The following is a 27,399-nucleotide window of genomic DNA, read 5'->3' as shown; positions in this document are numbered from 1 at the left end:
AATCCCCCACCCTAATAGAGCTATCTGATTTTAGGATTTTAGGAAGCTTCTAAGGCATTACAGACCCAAACAAAAAAATTTTTGTCTACATGTCACATCACAGAACGAGGATAAATACTACGTTCAATCATTCTATGTCACCTTTAAAATATAACATGCATTACCCTGATTTCTGTTTTGCCCAGTTTTACTCATTACTGAATCAAAGTTTTATCCTCTGGTAATTAAGCAAGAGATTTAAATCTATGCAGTATCTACAGATTTACAACCTTGAACTTGCACGACCGCTTTTAGAAGCTGAGATGAAGATTTTCACACAGTCTGCACAATTCAATTCAATTCTCGGTTCAGCCGCAAAAACTGTATCTGCTTTACAGTCAGTTTTACTTCAGAGCTGTGAGGCCTTTGGAGTTTAATCTCTGAAATTATGACTGGTGTGTGGGCCTTGATGTCCAGAGGTTCCTCTCTAGAAACACAAGAGGAAACTGTTTGGCCTTGACCAACAATCAATGACAAACAGTTTTGTTTGCATGAATAGCAGGACTTTCAGATTTTCACATGTTTGTTAATGTCAGTGGTCATGTTGCAGGTTTGCTCCCTCTGGCCCTTTCACCTGACATGATACTGTACTGCATTGTTTCTCTAAGTTTTCGGTGTGAGACCCCCTTGTGTACGGTGCATCCCTTCATTCAGGGTTTGAAGGGTTTTATTAATCAAAATCAATGTCTTTATTCAAATATGTCCTCGTTGGTGTAAAATGACCTCTGCCAGTTATCTGACTTTTCTTTGTAAGCCTAGAATTTCTTCTCTTTACTTACATTGAACGGGTAAGTCCAAGGAGGCTTCTATGTCGTTCCGCCGTATTGATAAACTATAATAGCAGAGAGGGACAAAAAGCACTAGTTTCCACAACGCGTTTTCGTTCAGAACACGTGAACCAGCTGAAACAGACAAGGAGATCAGTGAGTACATAACGGCTACCGTAGTTGCAACACATTTGAAAAAGCGAGGCGCTAGAGAGCACTATTCATTTGAATGCAAAATACAATTCCACCACTAGATGGGGGTAAATCTTACTTATTGCCCCTATAAATTAAACAGAATATATTAAATTATACAGTGCTGTTGGTTAGTAGCCTTCTTTTCTGAGGTTTAAATACATTGAGTTTATGATAAATGAATGTACTTTGTCATAAAATGTCATATAACTGGGGCCTGGGGCGTCATGCACCAATTTTTTTTAAGGGGCACAGTGTGCACAGCTCACAGAAATTTGTGCATACACAGACCTCAAACGAAATATTAAAGAGCTTTCACTCTTTTCCATGGCACTTACATTTCTAACAATCTGAACACTCCTGCTTTCATGCAAAAACCTCCAAAATAAAAGTGTTGACTAACTTTCATATCAAATACTCATTAATTGGAATAATTACATATTGATATCATATTTACATCTGAAATGTCATGTTTTATTTATTTAAGTTTTAATAAATTACTTGTTTAATTGTGTCACTAATGCATTTTGCACCACAACTGCATAATTCTATAAAATTTATGTCATTTTAAATCCATAAAGTATATAAACAACGAAAATTACATAAGCTATATCCAGGTGATTGATTTTAATGTTCAATAATGATTAAAAAAAATTGTAGATACAATTTTTAGAGGAACACATTATTGCATTAAGTGTGATTCCGCGCCCCCGTAAACTCTGGTGAACTTTGGAGTTGTACCAAGATTAATTTAGAAATCTACTAATATAATGTCAAGACGGTCACATTTTAAATCATACATTTTCTACACAGAGTAGGTTAACTGCACATTACCGTACTGGGGTTTGGAAATGTTGTGAGCGTTTCTTACGTTTTAATTCCAAAAATGCAAAATAGAAAAATGCATCAGCAACAGCAAAGAGCCCGTTAGCGTGACGTCTGCGACTGTGCTGTCTGCAGTGCCTGTCGCCTAGATATAGTAATGTAACAAGATCGAACGGGCGAAAATCTCCGAAAAGTGACAAGGATGCAGCAAAGAATTGATAATATTTTGCATATTAAACAGATTAAAAGACAGATTTATGGACGCTTCTTTGATTTTGAGGTTGCATGCAAAATCCATTTGGCTAAAAAAAAACAAGGGGGCACATGCCCCCTCAGTTTGAATGGGCATGACGCCTCTTGACTGGGGCCCCCTGGGACCATCTTGCAACCCGCCCCCCAGTTTGAGAACCACTACTGTACTCTGTCTGTGTTGTGTTTGTGGAAATATGACCGTTTATTTGTAAGGTCTTGTTTTGGTGTGACAGCCTCGCAGAAGACTGTTGCTTGATTGAAACGGCGTCTTCTTCATAGCTTGAGGCTGGCTGTGATGGAGCAACACTGTTGAAATTGGACAGATGGAAAAATGGCACTTGTTTAATACTCTCTCACTTTATCTCTTTTCTCAGACACACTACAGTGATGGAGAGTACATTATTAGACAAGGTGCCAGAGGGGACACATTCTTTATCATTAGCAAAGGAAAGGTAAGATCTTATCTGAATCAAACGCTTTAGCTTTCATGCAGGTCTAACACCCGCAAACCTCTAGCCAGTCGATGCATGAATTATTAAAAAGCAACATAACATCCAAATGTTTTTCTGACTTGAAAACAATGCTTTAAGCATTACCAGTAGTGCAGTAAGTTTTATGAATGGGTGTGAGATTTAACTCTAAGCTCTGTTACTGCTGTTTTGTGCCAAAGTAAAAGCTCATTACTGTGAATATTATAAGACAGACAAAACCTTTATGTAGCAGTTCAATTTAAAGGAACAGTATGTAAGAAATGTATATCAATTAATCATAAAATGGCCCTGATGTTTCACTAGACATTAAGAAATCATTTTCATTTCAAATATTTATATCACTGACAAACAGTGGTCCGGCCAGGATATTGTCATTTAAAAAGTGGAGTTGCAGCCCTCAACTGATGTTTATGTTGTCAAGTTGTGTATTGGCCACCAGTTGGGTGATTGCAGTACCAGTTTTAGCCACAAGTTTTGTTATTGCAATACCAGTTTTGGCCACCATCCTACATACTTTTCCTTTAAAATATGGCACTGCTGTCTGACAGAATATGCATAATGAAAGCTTTTAATGATCAATAATCTGTAATTACAGGTGAATGTTACTCGAGAGGATTCACCCAATGGGACTGCGGTTTACCTGCGAGCGCTGGGGAAAGGCGATTGGTTTGGAGAAAGAGCTCTTCAAGGGTATAAAGCAGAATTTTACATTACGTAAAATAGACCATCAATCACAGCTGGTGTCTCTCTGTCTGTCTTTCCTAAATTGGTCATTGACATCGATTAAACCATCGATGGATCATTTGCCACACAGATAAGCTTAATGGACTGATAACTGAGAATAAACTAATACGCATACAAACAAAGCATATACCACACTTACTCTCTTATGCTGCATACACACCATATGCGAAGCTTTGCAATCCTCGATTACCCACAAGCTTTAACTTTGTGTCATGCAAATTTTCACTGAAGTTATATATTTTCAATTTGGGCGAAGATGCTTTTGAGGCGAATTGCGCGTGTTTTTCACAGAAGTTAAATATTTTCAACTTGTGCGAAGACACCTTTGAGGCGAATAGCGTGCGTTTTCACAGCAATTACACCTCACAATTCGCGTCATTCGCATCGGCATGCGCAAGTTTGTGTCTATTTGCATTGACTTTGTATGTAATTTACTCACGCAAACCGTTGATTTTGTGTTTGGTGTGTACGCCCAATTACAAGAAGAGATCAAAATCTTTCTCTTCATTTTATGCAAATATTTCGCTGAAGTTAAAAATGATCAACTTGCTCGAAGATGCTTTTGAGGCGAATAGCGTGTGTTTTAACAGCAATTACGCCTCACAGTTTGTGTAATTTGCATCGGCCTGCGTGACTTTGCATCTATTTGTGTATTTGCATTGACTTTGTATGTAATCTACTCATGCAAACTGTTGATTTCATGTTTGGTGTGTACGCCCTATTACAGGAAGAGATCAAAATCTTTCTCTTCATTTTATGCAAATTTTTCGCAGAAGTTAAATATTTTCAACTTGCGCGAAGACACCTTTGAGGGGAATAGCATGCGTTTTCACAGCAATTACACCTCACAATTCACGTCAGTCGCATTGGCATGCGCGAGTTTGCATCTATTTGCATTGACTTTGTATGTAATCTACTCACGCAAACCGTTGATTTCGTGTTTTGTGTGTACGCCCCATTACAGGAAGAGATCAAAATCTTTCTCTTCATTTTATGCAAATATTTCACTGAAGTTAAAAATTATCAACTTGCACGAAGATGCTTTTGAGGCGAATAGTGTGCATTTTAACAGCAATTACGCCTCACAATTTGCGTAACTCGCATCGGCCTGCATGACTTTGCATCTATTTGCGTATTTGCATTGACTTTGTATGTAATTTACTCACGCAAACCGTTGATTTCCTGTTTGGTGTGTACGCCCCATTACAGGAAGAGATCAAAATCTTTCTCTTCATTTTATGCAAATATTTCGCTGAAGTTAAAAATTATCAACTTGCTCGAAGATGCTTTTGAGGCGAATAGTGTGCATTTTAACAGCAATTACGCCTCACAATTTGCGTAATTCACATCGGCCTGCGTGACTTTGCATCTATTTGCGTATTTGCATTGACTTTGTATGTAATTTACTCACGCAAACCATTGATTTCATGTTTGGTGTGTTACAGGAAGAGATCGAAATCTTTCTCCTCATTCTATGCAAAATTTTTCGCCGAAGTTAAATATTTTCAACTTGCTCTATGACGCTTTTCAGGTGAATAGCGTGCGTTTTCACAGCAATTGCACCTCACAATTTGCGTCATTCACATCGGCATGCGTCTATTTGCGTCTATTTGCATATTTGCATTGACTTTGTATGTAATCTACTCACACAAATCATTGAAAATATTCAACTCCAGCTAAAATTTGCATGACACGTCAAATCCCACAAGCAATCTAGAGCGAGAAATGCAATCCCTCGCGTTTGGTGTGTACATAGCATAATAATGGGGTGTACACACCAAATGCAAAACATTGCGTCTCTCGCTCTAGATTGCTTGTGGGATTTGACTTCGTGTTATGCAAATTTTTTGTGGAGTTGAATATTTTCAACTTGTGCAAAGAGGCGTTTGAGGTGAATAGCATGCATTTCCGCAGCAATCGCTCCACCCAATTCACATCATTCGCATCGGCCCACGTGAGTTTGGGTCTATTTGCGTCTTTGCATTGACTTTGTATATAATCTACTCACGCAAATCATTGCATTCGCGTTTGATGTGTACGCCCCATTACGCATACACACCAAGTGCAAAGCATTGCATTCCTCGCTGTAGATTACTCGTGGGATTTAACTTAGTGTTATGCAAATTCTTCGCTGCATTTGAATATTTTCACCTTGCGCGAAGATGTGTTTGAAGTAAATAGTGCGCGTTTTCACAGCAATTGCTCCTCCCGAACTTAGTTAAATAAACTTCATGTCATGCAAATTTTTCGCTGGGGTTGAATATTTTCAACTTGCGCAAAGATGCGTTTGAGGCAAATAGTGTGCATTTTCGCAGCAATCGTGTCACCCAATTTGTGTCATTTGCCTCGCCCTGCATGAGCTTGTGTCTATTTGCGTCTTGCATTGACTTTTGTTATCTACTTGCGCAAACCATTGCATTCGCGTTTGGTGTGTATGCCTCATGATGCTGCGAACACACTAAACAGGCACCATCGCGTTCCTTGCTCTAGATTACTCGCTGGATTTTATTTTGCGTCATATGAATTTTTCCCTGGAGTCGAATATTTTCACCTTGCCCGAAGACGCATTTGAGATAAATAGTGCATGTTTTTACAGCAGTCGCGCCTCCTAATTCATGTGATTGGCATCGCCCCTGCAAGTTCACGTCTGTTTGTCTTTGTATGTAATCTACTCGCTCAAATCGTTGATTTGGTGTGTACGCCCCATTACAGGAAGAGATCAAAATCTCTCTTCATCCTACATGAGCAAAACTTTTTCTTCAGCTAAACACAAAGATTAATTTAAATAAAACACATTTCATTTCTCCATGTTTCTACAGTAAAACATTTGTCTGCAAAATGTATTAATATGAAACTTTTTATTGGCTGAAATCAAACCTAATTCAAATATTGCAGTGTAGGTTTTGTTTCATGATGTCATGTTATTAGAAACCAATGAGATAATGTTACTGGAGCGCTGGCATATTTAACTTGGGCTGTGTGTCCACCTTACTCATAAGACTCCATTATGCTTTTTCCATTATGCACGTTTTTTTAACATTAAGCATCATGTCTTTAGTTAAACATTACTGCATGAACAGCTCTAAAACTGAGGTTTATATTACTTTAAAGTTCTTAATGTCAACAAGCAATGAAACCATTAGTTCACAGTGGCAGCACAGGCAAGAAGAGGATTTAGCAAAGACCATAAACAACATAACTTAGTCTGTTGTTCCTCAGCCGATGGCCATGCCGAGCGCTTTCTCCTTTACTGAGCAGTCAACATGTTGACATATTCAGTTATCTTGTGTCTGAGGGTACAGACGATGAAGATATATTAAAGATTAGAAAATCACAGAAGCGTACAATGAACTTACACAGGAATAAATTGAATGATTCTTTTTTACAACCCTTATGAAAATTTGACATGGTTGTACTACAGTAGCCATACTGTAGTTTATCTACAGTATTTGGAGTGAAACATAATAACCACACATTTACTGTTGTCTTACCATAGTAAACATAGTTTATCCATGATGTTTTAGTAAAATTATGATAGTAGAAATAGTAATGAATCCACAATAAATTAATTAAAAACTTAACAAAAAAGCAAGTTGTTTAAACTTCATGCTGCATTTTTTACTTTTACTATATTAATACTATGGTTTATTTTCACATTTATAGGTATAGCAGATGGAGTAACGCTATAAATAAACCCATTCACATTGCTTATAAAATAACGCAGTAGTAGAGAAAGCTGAATTCTCCTGTGTTGTTGGTCCTGTAGTGATGCTGCTGTGTTGTGAAAGGTGTGCATTTATAAATACAGCTGCACTGCTAGTGCATTTAAAGGCGGAGTCCATGATGTTTGAAAGCCAATGTTGATATTTGAAATCACCTAAACAAACACGCCCTTACCCCAATATAATCTGGACCTTCTGTTGATAGACCCGCCCCACACATACGCAACCCGGCATTTGATTTGATTTGATTGGCTATAAGTGTGTTTTGGTAGTCGGCCCGTCTCCTTTTCCAACGCGTTTTTCAAACATCGTGGACTCCGCCTTTAAATACTGTGTAAATACTTCATTCAACATGAAGACATATCAACTGTGGTATTTCTACTGCGCAGGCAGCATCACTCAGATCTAAGCGAAGAAACATTTTACAGACAAATGTATACATTTACTTCCATTATTAATTTTTTTTAAAAGCTTTTGTAGTGTGCAGTGATGACCTCTAGTGGATACAAGTGGAATCTTTTAATTGTGTTATTGTTAGACATTTACCTAAATAGATTTGAAACAGTATATTTTTGTAAAGACTTGAGCAGTACTCTCAGTTTGTCTTTGAATAAGATCGCACACAACTGTAGGAGAAAGATTTAGTTTGAATCAGAGATACAGTACAGTATAAAACATGATGAAATGAAAGCTTTGATCAGAGAGGACAGTCAGACCTTTGGCACTTCTATCCACCAAGATTTGCTTTCAGGGATTTGTGAGATGAATCTCAATGTCCTGTACAGTAAAATCAAAAGGTAGTCTTAATGTAATGGTTCATTTTAGGTCAGTGCGGTCTATCAACCAGAAAGTGAAACTTTCAGTGTTGTTTCTGAACTGAGATCAGAGGAGAAAAGAGATGATTGAGAACCTGAGGTCTATATTACAATACACTGCACTAGAATATTAACATGATAAATTTCAAAAATAAAAAGTGCTTTTGTCTAGGGATGGGCATTTTCATAAATAAAATAAAATAAAATAAAATCGAATATTAGAGATCATAAAAAATAATATTCGAATATTAGTTTTTTTTAAATAACGTTAATTATGACATATGTTTTTAAAGTTTTATGTTCACTGTAAAAAATTGTGTAATTATGCAGCTGGTTGCCAGTAACTTACTGTAGAAGATAAAGACTTTGAACAAACTGTTTGCCAGTAAGTAACATAAATGTAAAATCTACAGTAAGTTACTGGCAGCTAGTTGCCAGTAATACCCAGTAATACTGTAATTTCTACAAAAAAATTTTACAGTGTATTTCTCATTTTGTCACAATTTCACAGAAGGTTTTTAATTAGGACATATCCACAACAAGCTAAGCTTATAATCTGTATATATGTGCAGAGGTAAAAAGTAACGAATTACATTTACTCACGTTACTGTAATTGAGTAGTTTTTTTTGTGTATTTTTACTTTTTTGAGTAGTTTTTAAAATCTGTACTTTTACTTTTACTTAAGTATGTTTTATTTAAAGTATTGTACTTCGCTACATTTTAAATCATATCCGTTACTGAGTAAAAATTTTTTTTAAAAAGCAAGGTGATAAAGACGCGCAACGGATGTAAATGGGCGGGGCCCGGGGGAACGCGCAAAAAGAACCATGGAGACGGACGAGACAGGCGCGCGCTAATGCAGACCCGCCTCAGTTCAAATCTTATGAAAGAAACCCCTGGTCATATTTAAGCGACCACTTTCCACTGACGCGAAGCGAGTGTTTCATTTCTATGAAAGGTAGGATTCATGCTCTTAAGTACGAAATTGCACGACGCGTTTTTAATACCATGCGCATTATCTTCCGCTGTCTAGCAGCTTCGCGTCAAGTCAAAAACAAATCCTTGAGAATGCGCAGTTCATTAGACATTGCAGAGAGAGAGAGAGAGCGCGAGAGAGAGAGAGAGAGAGAGAGAGAGAGAGAAGAATAAAGGTCACCCAGGTCAGGGACGTAAGAAGATAATAAACGTGTCAAATGTATATAGACATGGCACTCATCTCATTAAATGCTCATTTAAACTAGATATATAGTTTAATAAAATAATGTATGTTACCAGCAATACATCAATTACAACCTTACTATAGTGATTGTATTTACAAGCTGCTGACCACCTTCAAAAGTGCATAACTCACCTGTAAAAATCATTAAACAATTCCATAAATGTTTCTTACTTTAAAAAAGCTTTTTATTTTATTAACTTTTTGTTATTGCACTTTAATTGTAAAGATGTTCCTACAATTAAAAACAACTAGTTTGAGATTTATATTCCCTTATCGTTTTTGAACTATACTAGAATCCTCCACCTCTCCCCGCTGTAAAAAAGTAACTTTTACTCTGAGTAAAGTTAAAATGACTTACTTTTTACTTTTACTTGAGTAGATTTTTAGACAAGTAACTTTACTTTTACTTAAATAAAATATTATTAAAGTAACTTTACTTTTACTTGAGTACAATATTTTAGTACTTTTTCCACCTCTGCTGTGTATCTAAAAATTATTCTTAAAAAATTAGCCTGCAGAAAAATCACATTAAAACCCCATGTGGAACCAAGTCTAAATCCTTTGTGTTTCAAGTCGGTCATTAGTACAAATTCATTACTGTTTGATCTTACAGAAATTATATAATACCAAATATTACATAACATTTATTCTTATACCCCAAGCCAAGTTTAAAGTTTGAGGACTTAAAATACGCTATCATCGTGTAAACAAACTCGAAACACCAAGTGAGAGCCCGGAGGCTGCATAACAGACTGCACACTTGGCATATAAATATCTTCTTTATTTAGTCTGACATGTTTTTGTGAAGAAAGACAACTATATTTAGCCTACCTGCTAAAGCCTGTTCTTTTGACTACAATAATGCTGGCTGCGAAGAAAACTCTCTCCGTGGTGATCCGGTAAGAACAACAGACGATCAAACAAAAATATCTGAATTTAACATTATTTTACAAATAAATTAAAACTGACTTGATACCTTATCAAGCTTCTGAGCTTAATTCATTCTTTTTCAATAGAGCATCGCATATAATAAATGTTCTCTGTTTTGTTTTGTTCTCCGTGTAGGTCTCTTTTAGCTTTTTATAACAAAGTAAAGTAGACTATATAACAGAAAGCTAACAAATTTCTCTTGATCCATTGATGCGGCATAGCCGCACGTCTAAATAACACGTGAATCGCTGAACAAAAACAGACAACCCGGCGTTAAAAATTTGTCTGTGGTCTGAATTGACAAAACAATCAGAAATACATACAAATTAATTTTCTTGTATATTTTTCATTAAAATCTGTAAAAGATTTTCTTTTTGACCATTCGTGCACATCCCTACTTTTGCCATGATCTCAGAATCACAAAGTAGTTGGGTGATTCTCGCGAAATTAGACTTATGAGGTGTCATGAAACATTTTGATAAAAAAGTAAATGCAAAGTAAGAGTATCAAAATAAGATGCAGTTACAAACATCTCTTTACGTACTATTTTGCACATGATTTCAAATGACATCATACAAAACAATTTTGTTGTTTTTTCCACATTTAAGGAGAAAATTTTCATTACCGCAACATGTCCATGGATTTGGGTTCTTTGACATGGAAATATTATAATAAAAAATCTAAAAAATAAAAAGCTTCAGTGCATGTTATACTTTAAAGGTGCTGTGTGTTTAGTTTAGCGGCATCTAGTGGTGAGGTTGCGAATTGCAACCAATGGCTTAGTCCACAGCTCACCCCTCGCTTTTGAAACACATAGAGAAGCTACGTTAGCCGCCACCCAACAAACATGTCATCGTCAGAAACAACTTAGTAAAAAAATGTGTCCGTTAAGGGTTTCTGTAGAAAAATGGCAGCACAAAATGGTGACTTCCATGTAAGGGGACCCTCGGTGTATGTAGATAAAAAGGTCTCGTTCTAAGTTAATAAACACATAACGGTTCATTATGAAAGATCTTTATACACCCCTGATAATATAGTTTTGTACAGTATTGTTCAAAATAATAGCAGTACAATGTGACTAACCAGAATAATCAAGGTTTTTAGTATATTTTTTTATTGCTACGTGGCAAACAAGTTACCAGTAGGTTCAGTAGATTCTCAGAAAACAAATGAGACCCAGCATTCATGATATGCACGCTCTTAAGGCTGTGCAATTGGGCAATTAGTTGAATTAGTTGAAAGGGGTGTGTTCAAAAAAATAGCAGTGTGGCATTCGATCACTGTGGTCATCAATTTTGTGAAGAAACAGGTGTGAATCAGGTGGCCCCTATTTAAGGAAGAAGCCAACACTTGTTGAACCTGCATTTAAAAGCTGAGGAAAATGGGTCGTTCAAGACATTGTTCAGAAGAACAGCGTACTTTGATTAAAAAGTTGATTGGAGAGGGGAAAACCTATAAAGAGGTGCAAAAAATGATAGGCTGTTCAGCTAAAATGATCTCCAATGCCTTAAAATTGAGAGCAAAACCAGAGAGACGTGGAAGAAAACGGAAGACAACCATCAAAATGGATAGAAGAATAACCAGAATGGCAAAGGCTCAGCCAATGATCACCTCCAGGATGATCAAAGACAGTCTGGAGTAACCTGTAAGTACTGTGACAGTTAGAAGACGTCTGTGTGAAGCTAATCTATTTTCAAGAATCCCCCGCAAAGTCCCTCTGTTAAAAAAAAGGCATGTGCAGAAGAGGTTACAATTTGCCAAAGAACACATCAACTGGCCTAAAGAGAAATGGAGGAACATTTTGTGGACTGATGAGAGTAAAATTGTTCTTTTTGGGTCCAAGGGCCACAGGCAGTTTGTGAGACGACCCCCAAACTCTGAATTCAAGCCACAGTACACAGTGAAAACAGTGAAGCATGGAGGTGCAAGCATCATGATATGGGCATGTTTCTCCTACTATGGTGTTGGGCCTATTTATCGCATACCAGGGATCCTGGATCAGTTTGCATATGTTAAAATACTTGAAGAGGTCATGTTGCCCTATGCTGAAGAGGACATGCCCTTGAAATGGTTGTTTCAACAAGACAATGACCCAAAACACACTAGTAAACGGGCAAAGTCTTGGTTCCAAACCAACAAAATTAATGTTATGGCGTGGCCAGCCCAATCTCCAGACCTTAATCCAATTGAGAACTTGTGGGGTGATATCAAAAATGCTGTTTCTAAAGCAAAACCAAGAAATGTGAATGAATTGTGGAATGTTGTTAAAGAATCATGGAGTGGAATAACAGCTGAGAGGTGCCACAAGTTGGTTGACTCCATGCCACACAGATGTCAAGCAGTTTTATAAAAATGTGGTCATACAACTAAATATTAGTTTAGTGATTCACAGGATTGCTAAATCCCAGAAAAAAAAATGTTTGTACAAAATAGTTTTGAGTTTGTACAGTCAAAGGTAGACACTGCTATTTTTTGAACACACCCCTTTCAACTAATTGCCCAATTGCACAGCCATAAGAGCGTGCATATCATGAATGCTGGGTCTTGTTTGTTTTCTGAGAATCTACTGAACCTACTGGTAACTTGTTTGCCACGTAGCAATAAAAAATATACTAAAAACCTTGATTATTCTGGTTAGTCACATTGTACTGCTATTATTTTGAACAAGACTGTATATTATTTGGCATTTCTGTCAAATTATCCTTCTAAAAATTACACACTGCACCTTTAAACATTTACAGGAAAGAAACATGTGGTATTGGTAAATGTAGAGACAATAATAAGGAATATAAATGTGTCCCAGAAATTTTTCTCATCCTCTGCAACAATTTTCAATCATTGTTTAAGCCCTCAAGGAACTAACATCTAAAAAAAAATTGATGGAAGGGACATAATTGACTGTGACACTCAAGATGGCTACCAGGTGTAAGCAGTTCTTATTTTTTCTCTCCAGTTAAAAGTTAAAATTTTGTTTGTCATAGTACCTAGACAACTTTTTAGTTCTCATACCGAAACATGAGTTTGTAAATGCATATATTTGATGTAATATCATGTTGCGGTAATGATAATTTTTGATAATGATAATCTAAAAATTTAAATAATTCTATAGGAAATATTTTTTAAAATCCTCTAAAAATACACTGTAAAAAATACTTTTGTTGAATCAATGCGGATTTACAAGTCATTTCAACTTACTATTATTTATCTTGACTAGAGATGAGTTGTAATAACTACAGGTGAGTTGTTATAACTTATAAAATATAGTTGAGAAAAGTCAACTTAATTTTATAAGTTGTGACAACTCATCTCTGTTGACATGACTTGTAAATCTGAGTTGATTTAACAAAAGTATATATTTTTTTTAAATTTAAGGCAGCAAAGTACTTTTTACAGTGTAATGGTTATAGTAAGTTCAGACCTTAATCTTGTGCAAAAAAAAAAAAATTGGCTTTAAGGGCTTTTTAAAAAATCTGAGGTTGGACACCTTCTAAATCTGGATTCCGTGAGAATCACCCTGTTGTCATTAGAAGTGGACCTTTGAATCTGATTCCTTTGACTCTAGTAAGTAAAAGATGAATGTACATTAAATTCAGAAGTGTTTAAATACTTAAGTTGAAATTAGACATTAGGAATAAATTTTAATATTATGTTTTTTGAAAATACTGTATAATCATACGTTTGATTCAAATAAAATCTTCGCTGTGTGTTTGTTTGTCTATGTACCTGGATAAAATATAGGAATACCAGTACATTTTTGACCTTGTTGGGAGAATTTTGAGGTTTCAATAAGGAAACAAGCTTATAAATCAGTGTTTGTTTGCGTTTGTGTGTTTGTGCGTGTTGTGGATTAGTTTTTACCTGAAGAGCTGTTACTCTTAACAGATGTGTCTTCTTCATCTTCATGGCTTTGATCTCGCTCTCAGCTTTAATTACTACACAATCTTACCGTCTTTATTTGTTGTTGGTTACTCGTTTGTGAATGTGTTTTGCAAGCCAATCAGTCCTCTAGTGAAGTGGATGATCTTAAACAGTCTGCGTTTTATCTTAAAGCATATTTCAGGCGCTCTGAATTGCGTTCGTGTGATACGGGGGCAGTTTGGTCTTTAACTAAGTAACAGGAATAACAATAGCTGAGTCTTGTGGATTAAAGGCTGCCTACCGCTTTGATGTGCAACAGCTTGTATGCTAAATAAACTTTCATGTCCCTCTCAGGCAAAACACCTTGTTCAAGCAAATCGATTCAATTGCTGGCACTTAAGGAAATGTAAATGAGAGCTCATGATCATTCTGTTCTTATGAGGTTTACACAGCGGAGGAAAAACTATATACAAACACACACAAAGTGATCTTGGAGGACAAGGCATACAGCCAAATCAAATTATATTTCACAAAATAAAATGCACTTGTTTGGGACCTCTGAAGTTTTCTTTTTTTATAATTTTTTTTTATATATTTGTGAAAATTATCCAAATAAAGAAACTACATGTTTTACTTTATATCCAACAAAAGGATGTTTATTCACTGTTGGAAAAGAGTTCTGATATACAGTATAGGATCATACTTTGTTTATACACGATTTAATGTTAAAGATCACTCTCTGAATGTTACTTTGATTCAATCAATGGCTTTGGGTTCAGTTTTGTTTGATTGACAGCCCTGAGTTTTCTCTCATATACTCACATTAGATGAAGTTTGACTGACTGACTGCTGGGAGTTGAGCTGTCTCACTCATTCTGTCTCATCATTTGAAGACGTCTCTCTGAATCTAATCTAATGTTGTTTCCATGTACCGGTCTCACATGAGTACAATTGATGCTTGATATTAGAATCACTGTCAGTGATATAATTGGATGTTATTGGCACTACTACTAGCATGTTCAGTACTTTGATTTCAGATCTAATGAGAGCCGGTTAAAGTCTCTAATCAGTCCCTTCAGGATTTCACAACTTTTTTGTAATATTTTTCCTATGAAAATGATTTGAGGTGGTAATATACAGAAATGTGCAGGGGAAAAATATTTTTCCTCAAAAAAGAATACCAATGATTGCCAAATATAAAATTATTACTAAGTAATTAAATAATTAAGTAGACAGTCAGCGATAAAATAAGAACATAACAAAATGAAAATATGACAAATAAATACAACTTTAAGATTCAGATACACTGTTTTTTTTTTATAAACATAGACAGCTGTCACACAGTGGTTTTAAAATGATTTAAGGAAAATGTTATTAAAACAATAAACCGCTTTAGCTGCAAAACGTTTGATAAATGTTTGATATTAATAAGAACATATGAATCAATCCTTATTGCCAACACTGAGAGCATACTTGTCAACATTGGATTTGAAAATAAGGGAAATTTCCTGAACCCTAACAACCCCCTGTTTTTTTACTACACAAGGGAATGGATAGGTACATTGCAAAAAATGCTCTCTTACTTAGTATTGTAGTCTTGTTTTCTTTTTTCTTTTTCTTTTTTTGCCTTTATTTGACAGTGATTAAGGAGAGGACAGGAAAGTACAGGATGGAGAGAGGGGTATGGGATCGGCAACTGACCACAAGCCGGGAATCGAACTTGGGTCGCCTAAAGTGCGAAAGCACCACATGTCAGAGCGCTGCCCACTACACCATCGGCTCCGACTTGTTGTCTTGTTTTCCGAAATATCGATTACACTTTACAATAAGGTTCATTAGTTAACATTAGTTAACTACATTAGTTAACATGAACTAATAATGAACTGCACTTATACAGCATTTATTAATCTTTGTTAATGTTAATTTCAACAATTATTAATACTTTATTAAAATCTTGAATCTTGAACGAACATGAGCAAACAATTAAAAGCTTTATTTCTATACGGACTACCGTCACATCCGGGAACTTGACTGTAAATTTCGTCACCGCCCCTTTTTGGGGGAAAAAACAGACCTTCCATTGACTTCCATTCAAAATAGCGGAACAAAGCAACTTTTATACACAGCCGGCAGGCGTAAATATCTTATGACATCACTCAGATTAAACATGTTGAGTAATTATCTGTCCACCCTGCCTGCCATAGAGCCCGAAAGATACATTAACACATTTAATTTGGTCAATATAAAAACATGTCCCTTTCATTCTCCCAGCGTCAAATTTGTGTAACAACGCCATCCAGTGATTGCTGGAAATATCGCTAAGCCAGTTAGTTGTATGACTCGACGAAAAAGTGCACTCATTACTCTAAATATAAAGACATAATATATAAATACGAAGTAACTTTCAAATACGAAGTAAAATTATTCACTTGCTTCCCTGTTGACTCAATGAGGTACAAGTAAATGTCCGGGTAAGACACCTCTGGCCAATAGGGAGCGTTGTTACACAAATTTGACGCTGTGAGAATGAAAAGGACATGTTTTTATATTGACCAAATTAAATATGTTAATGTATCTTTCGCACTCTATGGCAGGCAGGGTGGACAGAAAATTACTCAACATGTTTAATCTGAGTGATTTCTTAAGTTATTTACGCCTGCCGGCTGTGTACGAGCGTTGCTTTGTTCCGCTATTTTGAATGGAAGTTAATGGAAAGTCTAGTTTATTTTCCCCCAAAAGTGGGCGTGAACCCGTTCAGAGACATTCTATGACGTTGCGCCGGTTGTGCGTATTAACTTCCTTAACAAAGATTTATAAATACTGTAACAAATGTATTGTTCATGTTATTTAATACATTAACTAATGTTAACTAATGAACCTTAGTGTAAAGAGTTACTGAATTATCTTACAATTCTTAAATCAAGATATATTTTCTATAAAATAAGTCTATTTAAGTGAATTTGTGCTTAAAATAAGCAACAAATAAAATAAGCAACAAAAAAACAAGGTATGAAAAAAATCTTAAAATAAGTTTCACACCCAATTCAAGAAAAATGTATTTAAAGATTTCATACCCCATTGGCAGATTATTTAGCTTGTTTTAATCACACATTTACTGGTTTTATAAGACATACGGGGGAAATAGGACATTGTTTAAACAGCGGGAATGAATAGTAAGATACGGGATAATTCTAGGAAAAACTGGAGGTTTGACAGGTATGACTGAGACAGTGAGTCGCGTAATCTTTTTTTTTTTTTTTTAAGGTCGATCTTTAAAAAGTTAAAAACCACTGACCAGTAATGCACAATAGCCAGAAGTCTAAAACTACCTTTTCTCTAAAATGTGTGTTTTCTTGTGTGTTATTGTAATGCGTGCATGTGACCGTTCAAGTGTGCAAAGCCTGAAAGGAGTTCAGTCTTCCTGCACTGACAGGAAACATGCGCACATTAGGGATGTGCATCGATGCATCGCGCTCCCATTAAAAAGACCTGTCTAAAATCGATTCATGAATCGTAAGACTCCGATACAGTGTTTCATGCACAGCTTGTGCATGTACTACGGCTCCGTGATCAGTAGGAAGCCCTTATCAATCTAAAATCACTACAAGTTTATAACGTGCATTTAAAAAAGCAACACACGTCAAACACAATCGTTTAAAATATTCTTTATTATCATGAAAATACCTGAAACAATCTGAAGAACAGAAATATAAATATTCCTTTAGACATTTCCTGGAATAGTGTTTGGTATGCTACTTCTTCTGTGGCATGCACAAATGGTGATTCTAAGCGAGAGCGCCCCCTGGGTTTGGGATGTGGCTGCATTTCACCGTAATTCATTCAAATTCATTCATTGAGAAAACGTGCACTTGCCCGATTAATTGTCACAACCCTAGCGCACATGCTTGAGATTGTTCATGTGCGTTCGTAAAATAAAGCCAAAATGTTCACCAAGTTGTCTACTTTGTATCATGACAGAATATTCTATAATTTTATATAAAAAATTATTTTGCGAGAAAAAAAACAATTATGCAGGATCGCAAAATAATTTTGATGATTTTGCATGGTGTGCGAAAAACTGGAGGGACTTTCTGATAACATCTCAGACCTACTCCAGACTATATTCACGGTAAAGCATTCAAGTACGGTTCAAGTATGGTATAGCATAGAGGATATCCACTGTTATTAGACATACATAAATGAGATAATTTGATGAGTACATACAATGCAGAAGACCTGCTGTAAGCAGATGGTTTTGTTGGTGTTTTTTGGTGTTTTTGATGTGCAGTGAAATGTTAAGTGTATCTGTAAAAGACTGAGTAAATGTGACACAAGTTTGCTCATGCAAAACTCACTGCCACCGTGCCTTTGGTTATGTGAGTGGTTGCCAGGGCATTATAATGCTGTTGCTAGGGTGTTCTGGGTGGTTGCTTGTTTATGAGCTCAAGTCAAAAGAGGCACTGCCAATAAAAATGAACTCAGCTGGGTTTTTAATAATACACTTCCAAAAATCTCCTTCAACATGGTCGTCCCATGGGAAGAGTTCCTCAAGATCTGTCGTCTCAGTTTCTGGAAACATTTGTACTCTTCAGGTGTCTTTTCAGAGTGGGCTTGATGACTATTTGACTAAGTGAATTAATGGCTTTACTGTACTTACACTATTGGTTAGGTGGATCAAGATGACAGTGCCATTCAGTCATGGATTGAGTTGGACAGTGACTCCGCCTGGCTCCTGAAAACATTCAGGATATTGTGACAGGCTGTGTCCGAAAGCTCTGAAATGCTGCCTCGGCATCAACGCATGTCCCAATCCAATGTTTGCTTAACTTGCTGTCTCATTCATCAGGTCGATTTCCTGTGTGGATGTATCCTTCGCTGCCTTTCATTTTCCACAATTTTATGCGTGTTTGTGCATGGGAAATGTGATTGGTTGAGCCGAGTTCCAAAAAAATTAAATGACGGCCAAGAAAGTGTCTGGAGCACAGTTGTTGTGTAAATAAAGTTGTATATTCACTTTTGATAGCATTTCTAGCAAGAATTAACTCTGTTTATATTTCAAACAGCCTATGAAGGCTCTCCGAATGTGTTTCCCGGAGATGCCTTCATGCACAGTGCTGCCCCCAAAGTCATTGCTTCAAAGTCAGCTGCCTAAGCTTTTGGGGTCGGTCACAACCGTAGTTTCCTTCATCATGATCATCATTTCAGTCGACCGCAGCTGTTACATTCATCAGAGACCCCAGTACAAATACTCTCTGAAAATCTCCCTGCATCTAAAATCACATACTGTGACAGTAAATAAAGTATCTACTTATCCACTGTTAAAACTTTATGCTTTGTACAGGAATTGATATACTGCTTCATAATCATACTGCAAATGTACTTTAATGTATTTTTTTGTCTTTGTCCCAGTGTATCTCGTCCCTTGCGTTTATCGTTTTGTGCGTGTGTGTGATGTTACAGCGCCGAGTGTTTTGTTATGCTGTGAAGTGAAAGTGCCGTGCAGTAATAATGGATGATGATTAACACTGTTTGGTTTATCACTGATTATGAAGAATAAATCTTACAGAGTTGATCATTTCTCTGCTACAGTCTAATGGCTTTCGATGAGTTGTTTTCCTCTTGTTGATTAAATGATTTACAGATGCCTGTAGGGAAGGGATTTTATATTACAATAATAGTATGTACCACGTTATGGGGTCTATGGTAGAAATAACACTTAAAAATGTTTTATATATATTAAAGATTATAACATACACAGTTTCTGTCAGTCTCATTTGTATCTATAGCGTAGTATTTCATCCTTAATATGTCCATAAAGTCTTTCGTGTTGTCAGATTTATAAAAGACAGAACATCCTTTTCGTTATTTTTTTGTTTCGAAAAAGGCCAAACTCTTGGAAGCGTACAGTGGGAGGAGATAAAGAGTTACGAGTACAGCTATATGCAAATCCGGCGTCGAACTGGACCTTGTTTGTAAAGCCTTTGATGAGTTAAAAAGAGAACAAATAAAGGTAGGATTACGATACTTTGCAGTACGATACTTTACAAAAAAATGTCACGGTGTGCATCGTAGCACGATGGGGATATTTATACGAGGACGTTCTTTAAATTGTATTCGTTGACCGGTCAACACGTGACCTACTCTGCGCCAGCGTCACCTGTGCTTCACCGCAGTCACACAGACATCGCTTGAGTCACCTGCAGGTTAAACTGAAGGTCAGCAACATGACTTCTTGATATAGATGATGCCCCGTCATCTTTTAAGTCCAACGTCTGGCAGCATTTTGTTTTCATGTCACTCGACGGGAATATTAATCAATCGCACGGACGTGTGCACGCACCAAAACATGTCCGGACACGCGCTTCTGTCCATTCAGCCCTGCGCAGCCGCATACAAAAGTCCAGGGGACGAACGCGATTGAGATATCTTATGAAAACACGACAAAACTAAATTAAGTATCTAAATATTAATGATAATCTTATTTTAAATCGATCCCTCTTGGCTCCTGTAGATGGACATCAGAAATGTTTTGTGCAAAACAGACAAAGGGAAGCAGAAATGAAAGATGATGATTTTAAGGAATCAGACTAGAGGAAAACTCTCAAGTAAACCTCTTGTCAAGTCTATAGAATTGCATTGTTGCTGAGAAAATCAACACATGTGTTATACTTTTCTGTATTTTCAAATATGAAATTAATATTTAGTTCACTAGCTGTAGGACAAAGCTGGCAGTAACTATGACTGAGATTATTTTAGTAAAACAGTCATAAAATTACTGGTTTCTTAAAATAGTGTTATTGTTAAAATATTTTTTGTAAAAAATAAGTTATTAATCATTGTTATCACTGTATAATGTAAAATGCAAGTGTGCAAGAAAATATGTTCTCTGCTGTCATTATTTCCAATAATTTTATGCCATTTATGCCTCCAAACATGTTAACAATGGTTATGTTAAATATAATGAACATGATACTTTAATATTTTAAATACATGTAGAAATAATGAGTTAAGCAAAGGACATTGTATAAATGTGTTAGGCTTTCAAAAAAGTAGATCTTTATGTCTAACAACGCCCCTGCTAAGTCCCTTAATTCAAATTTTATGTAAAATGTCCCTTTTTTCAGTGACAGACCTGCAGTACAGAAGGTTCAGTTAAGCCTTAAAATGTTAAAATTCTTTAATAAGTTTTATGTACAACAAAAAGTTACTGAAATTGTTAATATTATGAAAATTAATCTGAAATGTACTTTTTTTTTAATTTGCTAAAAAATGTGATGTGTTTCGTATCGCAGGCCCAGCATCGAGATACAGATCGAACCGTGCATGAGCTTAGTGTATCGTTAAACTCCTAGTAAAATGAAAGTTTTTCTGTTCTTTCATTTGATATATTGTATGTTTAGGCATTACTGGAAGGCATTAAACTTAAACAGGGGAAAAAGGGAAAAAGTTAACAGGGTTACTTAGAAAGTTTTCTTCTCATTACTTACGGGAAAGGACTGTAACAGGACTGGGCTGCGTTCCCCGAAACCTTCTTAGCTCTACGTCGTTCTTAAGTTGTACCTTAAGCTGTACCTTATCGTTAATACGTGTTTCCCCGAAACGTTCTTAGTTACGTATCACTTCTGTAAGTCATTCGTTCGGAAGGTTGGTCTGGAGCACTCTTAGCTTTACCTTATCCCGCTTGACTCCGCTAGGGGCCATCACTGTGATAAAAGCTTACATTGCAGTCTATAAAACTAAATATTTGTATATAAAAAAAGTTGCAATACACTCAAATATTTTTATATTTAAAGAATAAAACATTCACACAATTAGACATCCTTACACTGATGGTTGTTAGTTTTTTTTATTTTGTTTCCCAAAGGAACATCAGCTTCGAACTATTAAATGCTACAGACTTAAAAAAAACTATTTAAAAAATATTTTGGGTGAAGCAGTTGGTAAAAATATGGCAGCTATACAGCGAATCTCACTATTTCATTTGTGCATTTCATATCCGTTAAATCTTTAGCCTACCGGCTACTGCAAATAAATAAATCAGGTAAAAATCGAATGCCACGGGATCACATTCATCAAAAAATCATAATTGTTGATTTTTCTAATTATGATTATTAATATTAATTCGACTTTGCGAAGTTTTTTTATGTTTTATAACTTTGAGGCAACTGCATTCAAAATAAACTGCTCCACTTGATTACTACTTGTATTAAGGTCAACAAATTTTACGCATAAAAACTAATCAAAGCTAAAATCTAAAGCAATCATACAAAAAAATGTATATAGGCTATTATAGAATATATATTTTATATGTTATATTTGAGGTAGACAGACAGGCTCCAGAAATGCGTCCATAAGCTTTATCCGTATTGCAAACGCGCTGCTTGCACATACATTGTCCAAGCACAATAAACGCGTGAACTAATGAACAACAACAGTTTGTTTTTATATAGTTTAAGTGTAATGCACAGTCAAGCCAGGTGACTTGCACAACCATTATTATTCCCCTGTGCAACGCACTTATTGAGAAGCACTAATATAAATTATCCTTTAAAGTGAAGGCATAGCAGATGCAATGGAGCAGTTTATGCATGATACGTTTGGAAATGAAGTTGCGGGTTTTGCACTTGTTTAATATAAAATAAAATATACTATAATAAGGTTGAATTTAGTTGTTTGCAATTTGAAATATTTTTACAAGATATTCCTAATAAATTTAACTTGAAATGTTTCTTAAATGTTTCTTTAATAAAGAACACTGCTATCTTATAACGCAGCGAAACATATTACATAAAGTGAACAATTGATTGTCGAGCGATCGATATCAACCTATTCAGCACCATCGCCATGGACAGCACCTGGTAACGTCGTTCGTAAGAAAGTATACCTTAAGAAACCCGCTAAGGTACAGTTCGGGAAACACGCCTAGAAAAGGTATAACTGTAGTTAAGGTTTAACTTAAGAGTCTTCGTAGCGCGCTAAGAGACAACGTTATCGGGAAACACAGGTCTGGGCTTTTAGCGTGAAGACACTCACTAAGCAAATTCTAGTGATTTACGATTTTTTTTGTTTGTTTGTTTTTTAATAAACCGATAACATCAAATAACATAAAGATTGACATTCACAGTCGCAACATCAATATCATAAAATATACAGAAAAGAAAATGAAAATGAGAAAAGTGACTTTTTGAACTTCACATGGCCTTCAGAAGATCCAGATGATGTAAATTCCTCTTGAAAATATGACTTTTGAAAATTCCTAGATTTTCAGAGGGGGAACGTGTTGGGTAACAGGGATATTATGAATTTTTCAATGGTAAACAATATTTAAAGCAAAGATGAGATATGGACCCACACAAAAAATGCAAAACAATTAAGATATCAAAAAATTGTATGCTTTATATTTAAAGGAAAAGTATAAAGAGAGAAAGATAGATAAAAAATGCAGTTTTCAGTGTTTTATGTCGTTTTTATTAATGTATTAAACTATATAGTTTCAATTTGGTGCTAGATTAACATGCAAGCCCCTTTGCTTCATAATAAAATGTTTTTAGAGTTAGTTTATATGCAATTTTATACATATAATGTCCTGGGGAACACAAATGGCACCAATTCGGTGGAATGGCCCATGAATATAATATGAATATATTAAAACATAGAAATTAACAAAAATGAAAACAATTCAATGTTATAGGGGAACGTGTTTGTGTTCTGCTGTCTTTCACTCTCTCCTGCACTGAATGAATCCAGAAAACAATGTGCATTAAACAAATCGCATTTATATAAACGACACTGACAGTTAAATAAGTGTCTTGAAAGATTTTGCTTGTAAATGTATGTAAAATAAATGAATGTGAAGTTGAGATTGTTGTACTGGTAAGCTGCATGCTACGTTTCGCAAATGCAGACGTTGTAAAGCACAAATGAGGTCCCGACACGCAGCTCAGGCAAGGCATGAAAATGTGAAAAATGTAACTTGATATAAAAACAAAATACTCAAACCAGTATGAGTAATATTATAACATGTATCATTACAACTCAAAATATTGATCAGATTAGTCATAAATTAACAGACATATTGTTCAATATTAATATTGAAGTTGCAATAACACTCAGCAACCGTAAACATCTAAACTCGGTATAAGATTGTGCTTAGCATTATCATTTCTTGCTTGTCAATATGTATATTTTTTTATTGCTATCAGTAACATAAAGCACAATTTCTGACTGATAGTCACACAAATGTTTATTACAGAAAATCCCATTGCACCTGTTTTTGAGTTCAGATATATGCCTTCATGCATGAAGAAGAGATTGCTCTATAAACACACAGACAGCTCATGAGATATTCAGTTTCTATTATCCTGTGTCTCAGTAATTGATCAGTAATAATACACTCATGGCTATTTGACTGACATGTGTTCTTTGTTTTCAGAGAAGACATCAGGACGGCTAATGTCATCGCTGCTGAATCTGTCACCTGTCTCGTCATTGACAGAGAGTGAGTTTATCTTCCTGTATAACGTCTGTGTGTTTGTGTGCTGTGAAATCTGATTAGGCTCTCATCTTTTCCACTTTGGGCACATTAAATTATTGCCGATCATTTGATTTGACCTTCCATGACTTTCACCGCGGTAACTTCTGCTGGTTTACACCAGTTGCTTCACCATGCAGAGCGGATGACAGCAGATTGTGTGGAAAATAAAGCGTGTGCTTGTTTGACAGAATAAAGTCTTAGCCAGCAGAACTGACAGATCTCCTGTCGTCCCTCCAGACGCTTTCTGTCTCAAGTGTGCACTAAAATAAGAAAAAGAAAAAATACTGTATGCAGACACAGCTCATTAAATGAATGTTGTTTTTGTGATTTTGTTTGCTGGCTGTCCTGTGATCAGTTGGAGATTTGAACGGACACGTAGCAATAACAAGATGTGCGCATCATCATAGTCAGTTTCTGAATAAATAGATACAGCATTCAAGGATGTGAACAAACTCAATTACAGTCTTTATTACACAGGCATATTGTGAAAATAAAAGAATAAATATCCAGTGGACTTTCAAAAAACAACAAAACAAAACATTAAAGTTTTACTTCTTTTTCATATGGAAATGAATGGGTTGCTATAGTAACAGGAATTTAATATTCTCCAGTCTAAACCAGCGGTGTGTAATGTTTTGTATGTGTATAGACTGAATTAGATTTTCTCGTCCTTGTTTTAAGATGACTGGCAGTAGAATTGAATAGGTTAGTTTTTGTAAGCTTTTAGCTTTTAGATGTGACTCTAACAGGTCATTTCACCCATTAATGGAACAATTAGAGTCATACTGACACATCATTAAACTTACCATGACACTCTGCAACTTTAAAGTGCTCATATTATGCAAAATCCACTTTTACAATATGTTTGGACATAAATATGCGTTGGCAGTGAGTGAACATAACAACACTACAATGAAAAAATACACCATCTCCTTCTTTTGATTCTCTTGTTAATGTGACATCACACTGATAAAGCTCCGCCCACAGCCACTGACTGACTGCTTAAAGGGACATTCCACTTTTTTGAAAATATGCTCATTTTCCAGCTCACCTAGAGTTAAACATTTGCTTTTTTACCGTTTCGGAATCCATTCAGCTGATCTATTTTAGCATAGTTTAGCATAATCCATTAAATCTGATTAGACCATTAGCATTGCGCTAAAAATAACCAAAGAGTTTCAATATGTTTCCTATTTAAAACTTTACAAGATTCAATGGATTTTGCTATAAGCTATGCTAAAAATGGTACCGCCAGACCCGATGATCAGCTGAATGGATTCCAAAAAGGTAAAAATCAACTGTTTAACTCTAGGGGAGCTGGAAAATTAGAATATTTTTGAAAAAAGTGGAGTGTCCCTTTAACTTTACACAAAAGCTTTTTTTACTACCTGATCTCACAAATTTCCGTGAAATAGTCACGCATTATTTTGCTCAGTTTTGCGTCACGTATTTCCACCATATTACGGGCCCCTGACACGACTTTCTTTTCCGGGACAGTTTCACGTATTGGTTACTTAACTGTTTTTCCTATTTTAAAACAATTGTCGCTTCGGTTTGGGGTTAGATTTGCTGTTTGCGTTACGATGTCACTTAATGTATTGGTTTATAAAAAAAAATTCGTATGCTTTTTAAACCATTGTCGCCTGACGTTAGGGTTAGAGTTGGGTTTGGGTAAGGATGTCATTTTATGTAACAGAAAGTTATTCTAACCCCAAACCGAAGCGACAATTGTAAGAAAATAGGAAAAACAGTTGAGTAACCAATACGTGAAACTGTCACAGAAAAGAAAGTCGTGTCAGGGGCACGTAATATGGTGGAAATACGTGACAATGTCATCCAAAACTGAGCAAAATAATGCGTGACTATTTCACGTATTTTGTGAGATCAGGTTATTTTTTAATGTGTTTGTATACATGTTTTAGCACTAATGCAACTAAAGATACTATTGTCCCAGATTGTATTCACAGGAATCAAATCTATTTTAACTAAAAGCACTCACTGTCTTTTGGTAAGGGAGTAAGGAGCTGTGGTTCATTTGCATTTAAAGGTACAGGCACGCTCCCACCCTATTTGCTCCCACCCAAATAGGGGCATTTTGGACATGCTATAATAAATGACCTGTGTTGTATTTTGAGCTGAAACCTGAGCTTAAATTACATGTTGTAAAAATGGCCATAATATGTGCCCTTTAAGAAGGAGCTTGTTGGTCCATTAATAGTGTCAATGTCAGTGCATTCGTATTTTAATAGCAGTAATGTAAGTATGAGTTCGCAATTTCATTGAGGACAGTTCAACCAGCCTTTAAATCTGTGTGTAATAAATCAGATCTCATGTTACTAAAGTCGCCTGTGACCTCCTCTGACAGGACTCCAAACGCCTAATGAATCATGCCAACATCAAAGAAAGACATTATGATTTATCATTTCAAATAGCAACCCTTCATCATAAAATATTTTTACCCTGCTAGTTTTGGGCATTTCAAAATGCTATAATAAAAATGTAAAATAATTCTGAGAATTTACCTGCAGGTGCAGTAATGGAAACGGACTTTGTGTCTATATCTCTTATGATGTATCAGGACAGTCATATATCATATATTTAGCTTGTTTCAGAAATTAAATACACAAAATATTTATTACAGTGTATCTTTACAGTTGGGTCTAGAAGTAGGTTTGGAAATCACTTTATTTGCATGCTGGTTATGTTAAAGCAACTACAGCCAATTAATAACCTATTTACGTCCTGCACTGTAAAAAATGTTCAAAAAATTGTTAATGACGGGCAGCAGTGGCTTCCAAACAAAAATCATAAAATTAAAGTAAAATTTCTTAACTCTAATAAAGTCCAAAAACAATAATTTTACAGATTTTTTCTTTAAAAGTTCTGCAGCTGTTATTTTACGGATTTTCTCCAGATTATTACAATCAAACACCTTCAATAAAGTGACCAATAAAAAAGTGATAGAGAAATAATTGTATCTGCTTTTAACCCATCCACTGCAAGTCATGAA

General features: G+C 35.6%; 1 protein-coding gene across 2 annotated transcripts in view; it reads left to right on the top strand.

Moving 5' to 3' along the window:
* Nucleotides 1-27,399, top strand: part of LOC129420700 (cGMP-dependent protein kinase 1) — a 189,729-nt gene that overhangs the window by 126,013 nt on the left and 36,317 nt on the right. For both annotated transcript variants that reach the window (XM_055175719.2, XM_055175718.2), the window contains exons 6-8: nt 2,450-2,527; nt 3,162-3,256; nt 24,288-24,353. In XM_055175719.2, the coding sequence (XP_055031694.2) occupies nt 2,450-2,527; nt 3,162-3,256; nt 24,288-24,353 (239 nt within the window). The remainder of the gene's footprint in view (nt 1-2,449; nt 2,528-3,161; nt 3,257-24,287; nt 24,354-27,399) is intronic.

The sequence above is a fragment of the Misgurnus anguillicaudatus genome, chromosome 4 (genome assembly GCF_027580225.2).
Source record: "Misgurnus anguillicaudatus chromosome 4, ASM2758022v2, whole genome shotgun sequence".
Classification (NCBI taxonomy): domain Eukaryota; kingdom Metazoa; phylum Chordata; class Actinopteri; order Cypriniformes; family Cobitidae; genus Misgurnus; species Misgurnus anguillicaudatus.
The sequence above is the reverse complement of the archived record's forward strand: the minus strand, read 5'-3'. Positions and strand labels throughout refer to the sequence as shown.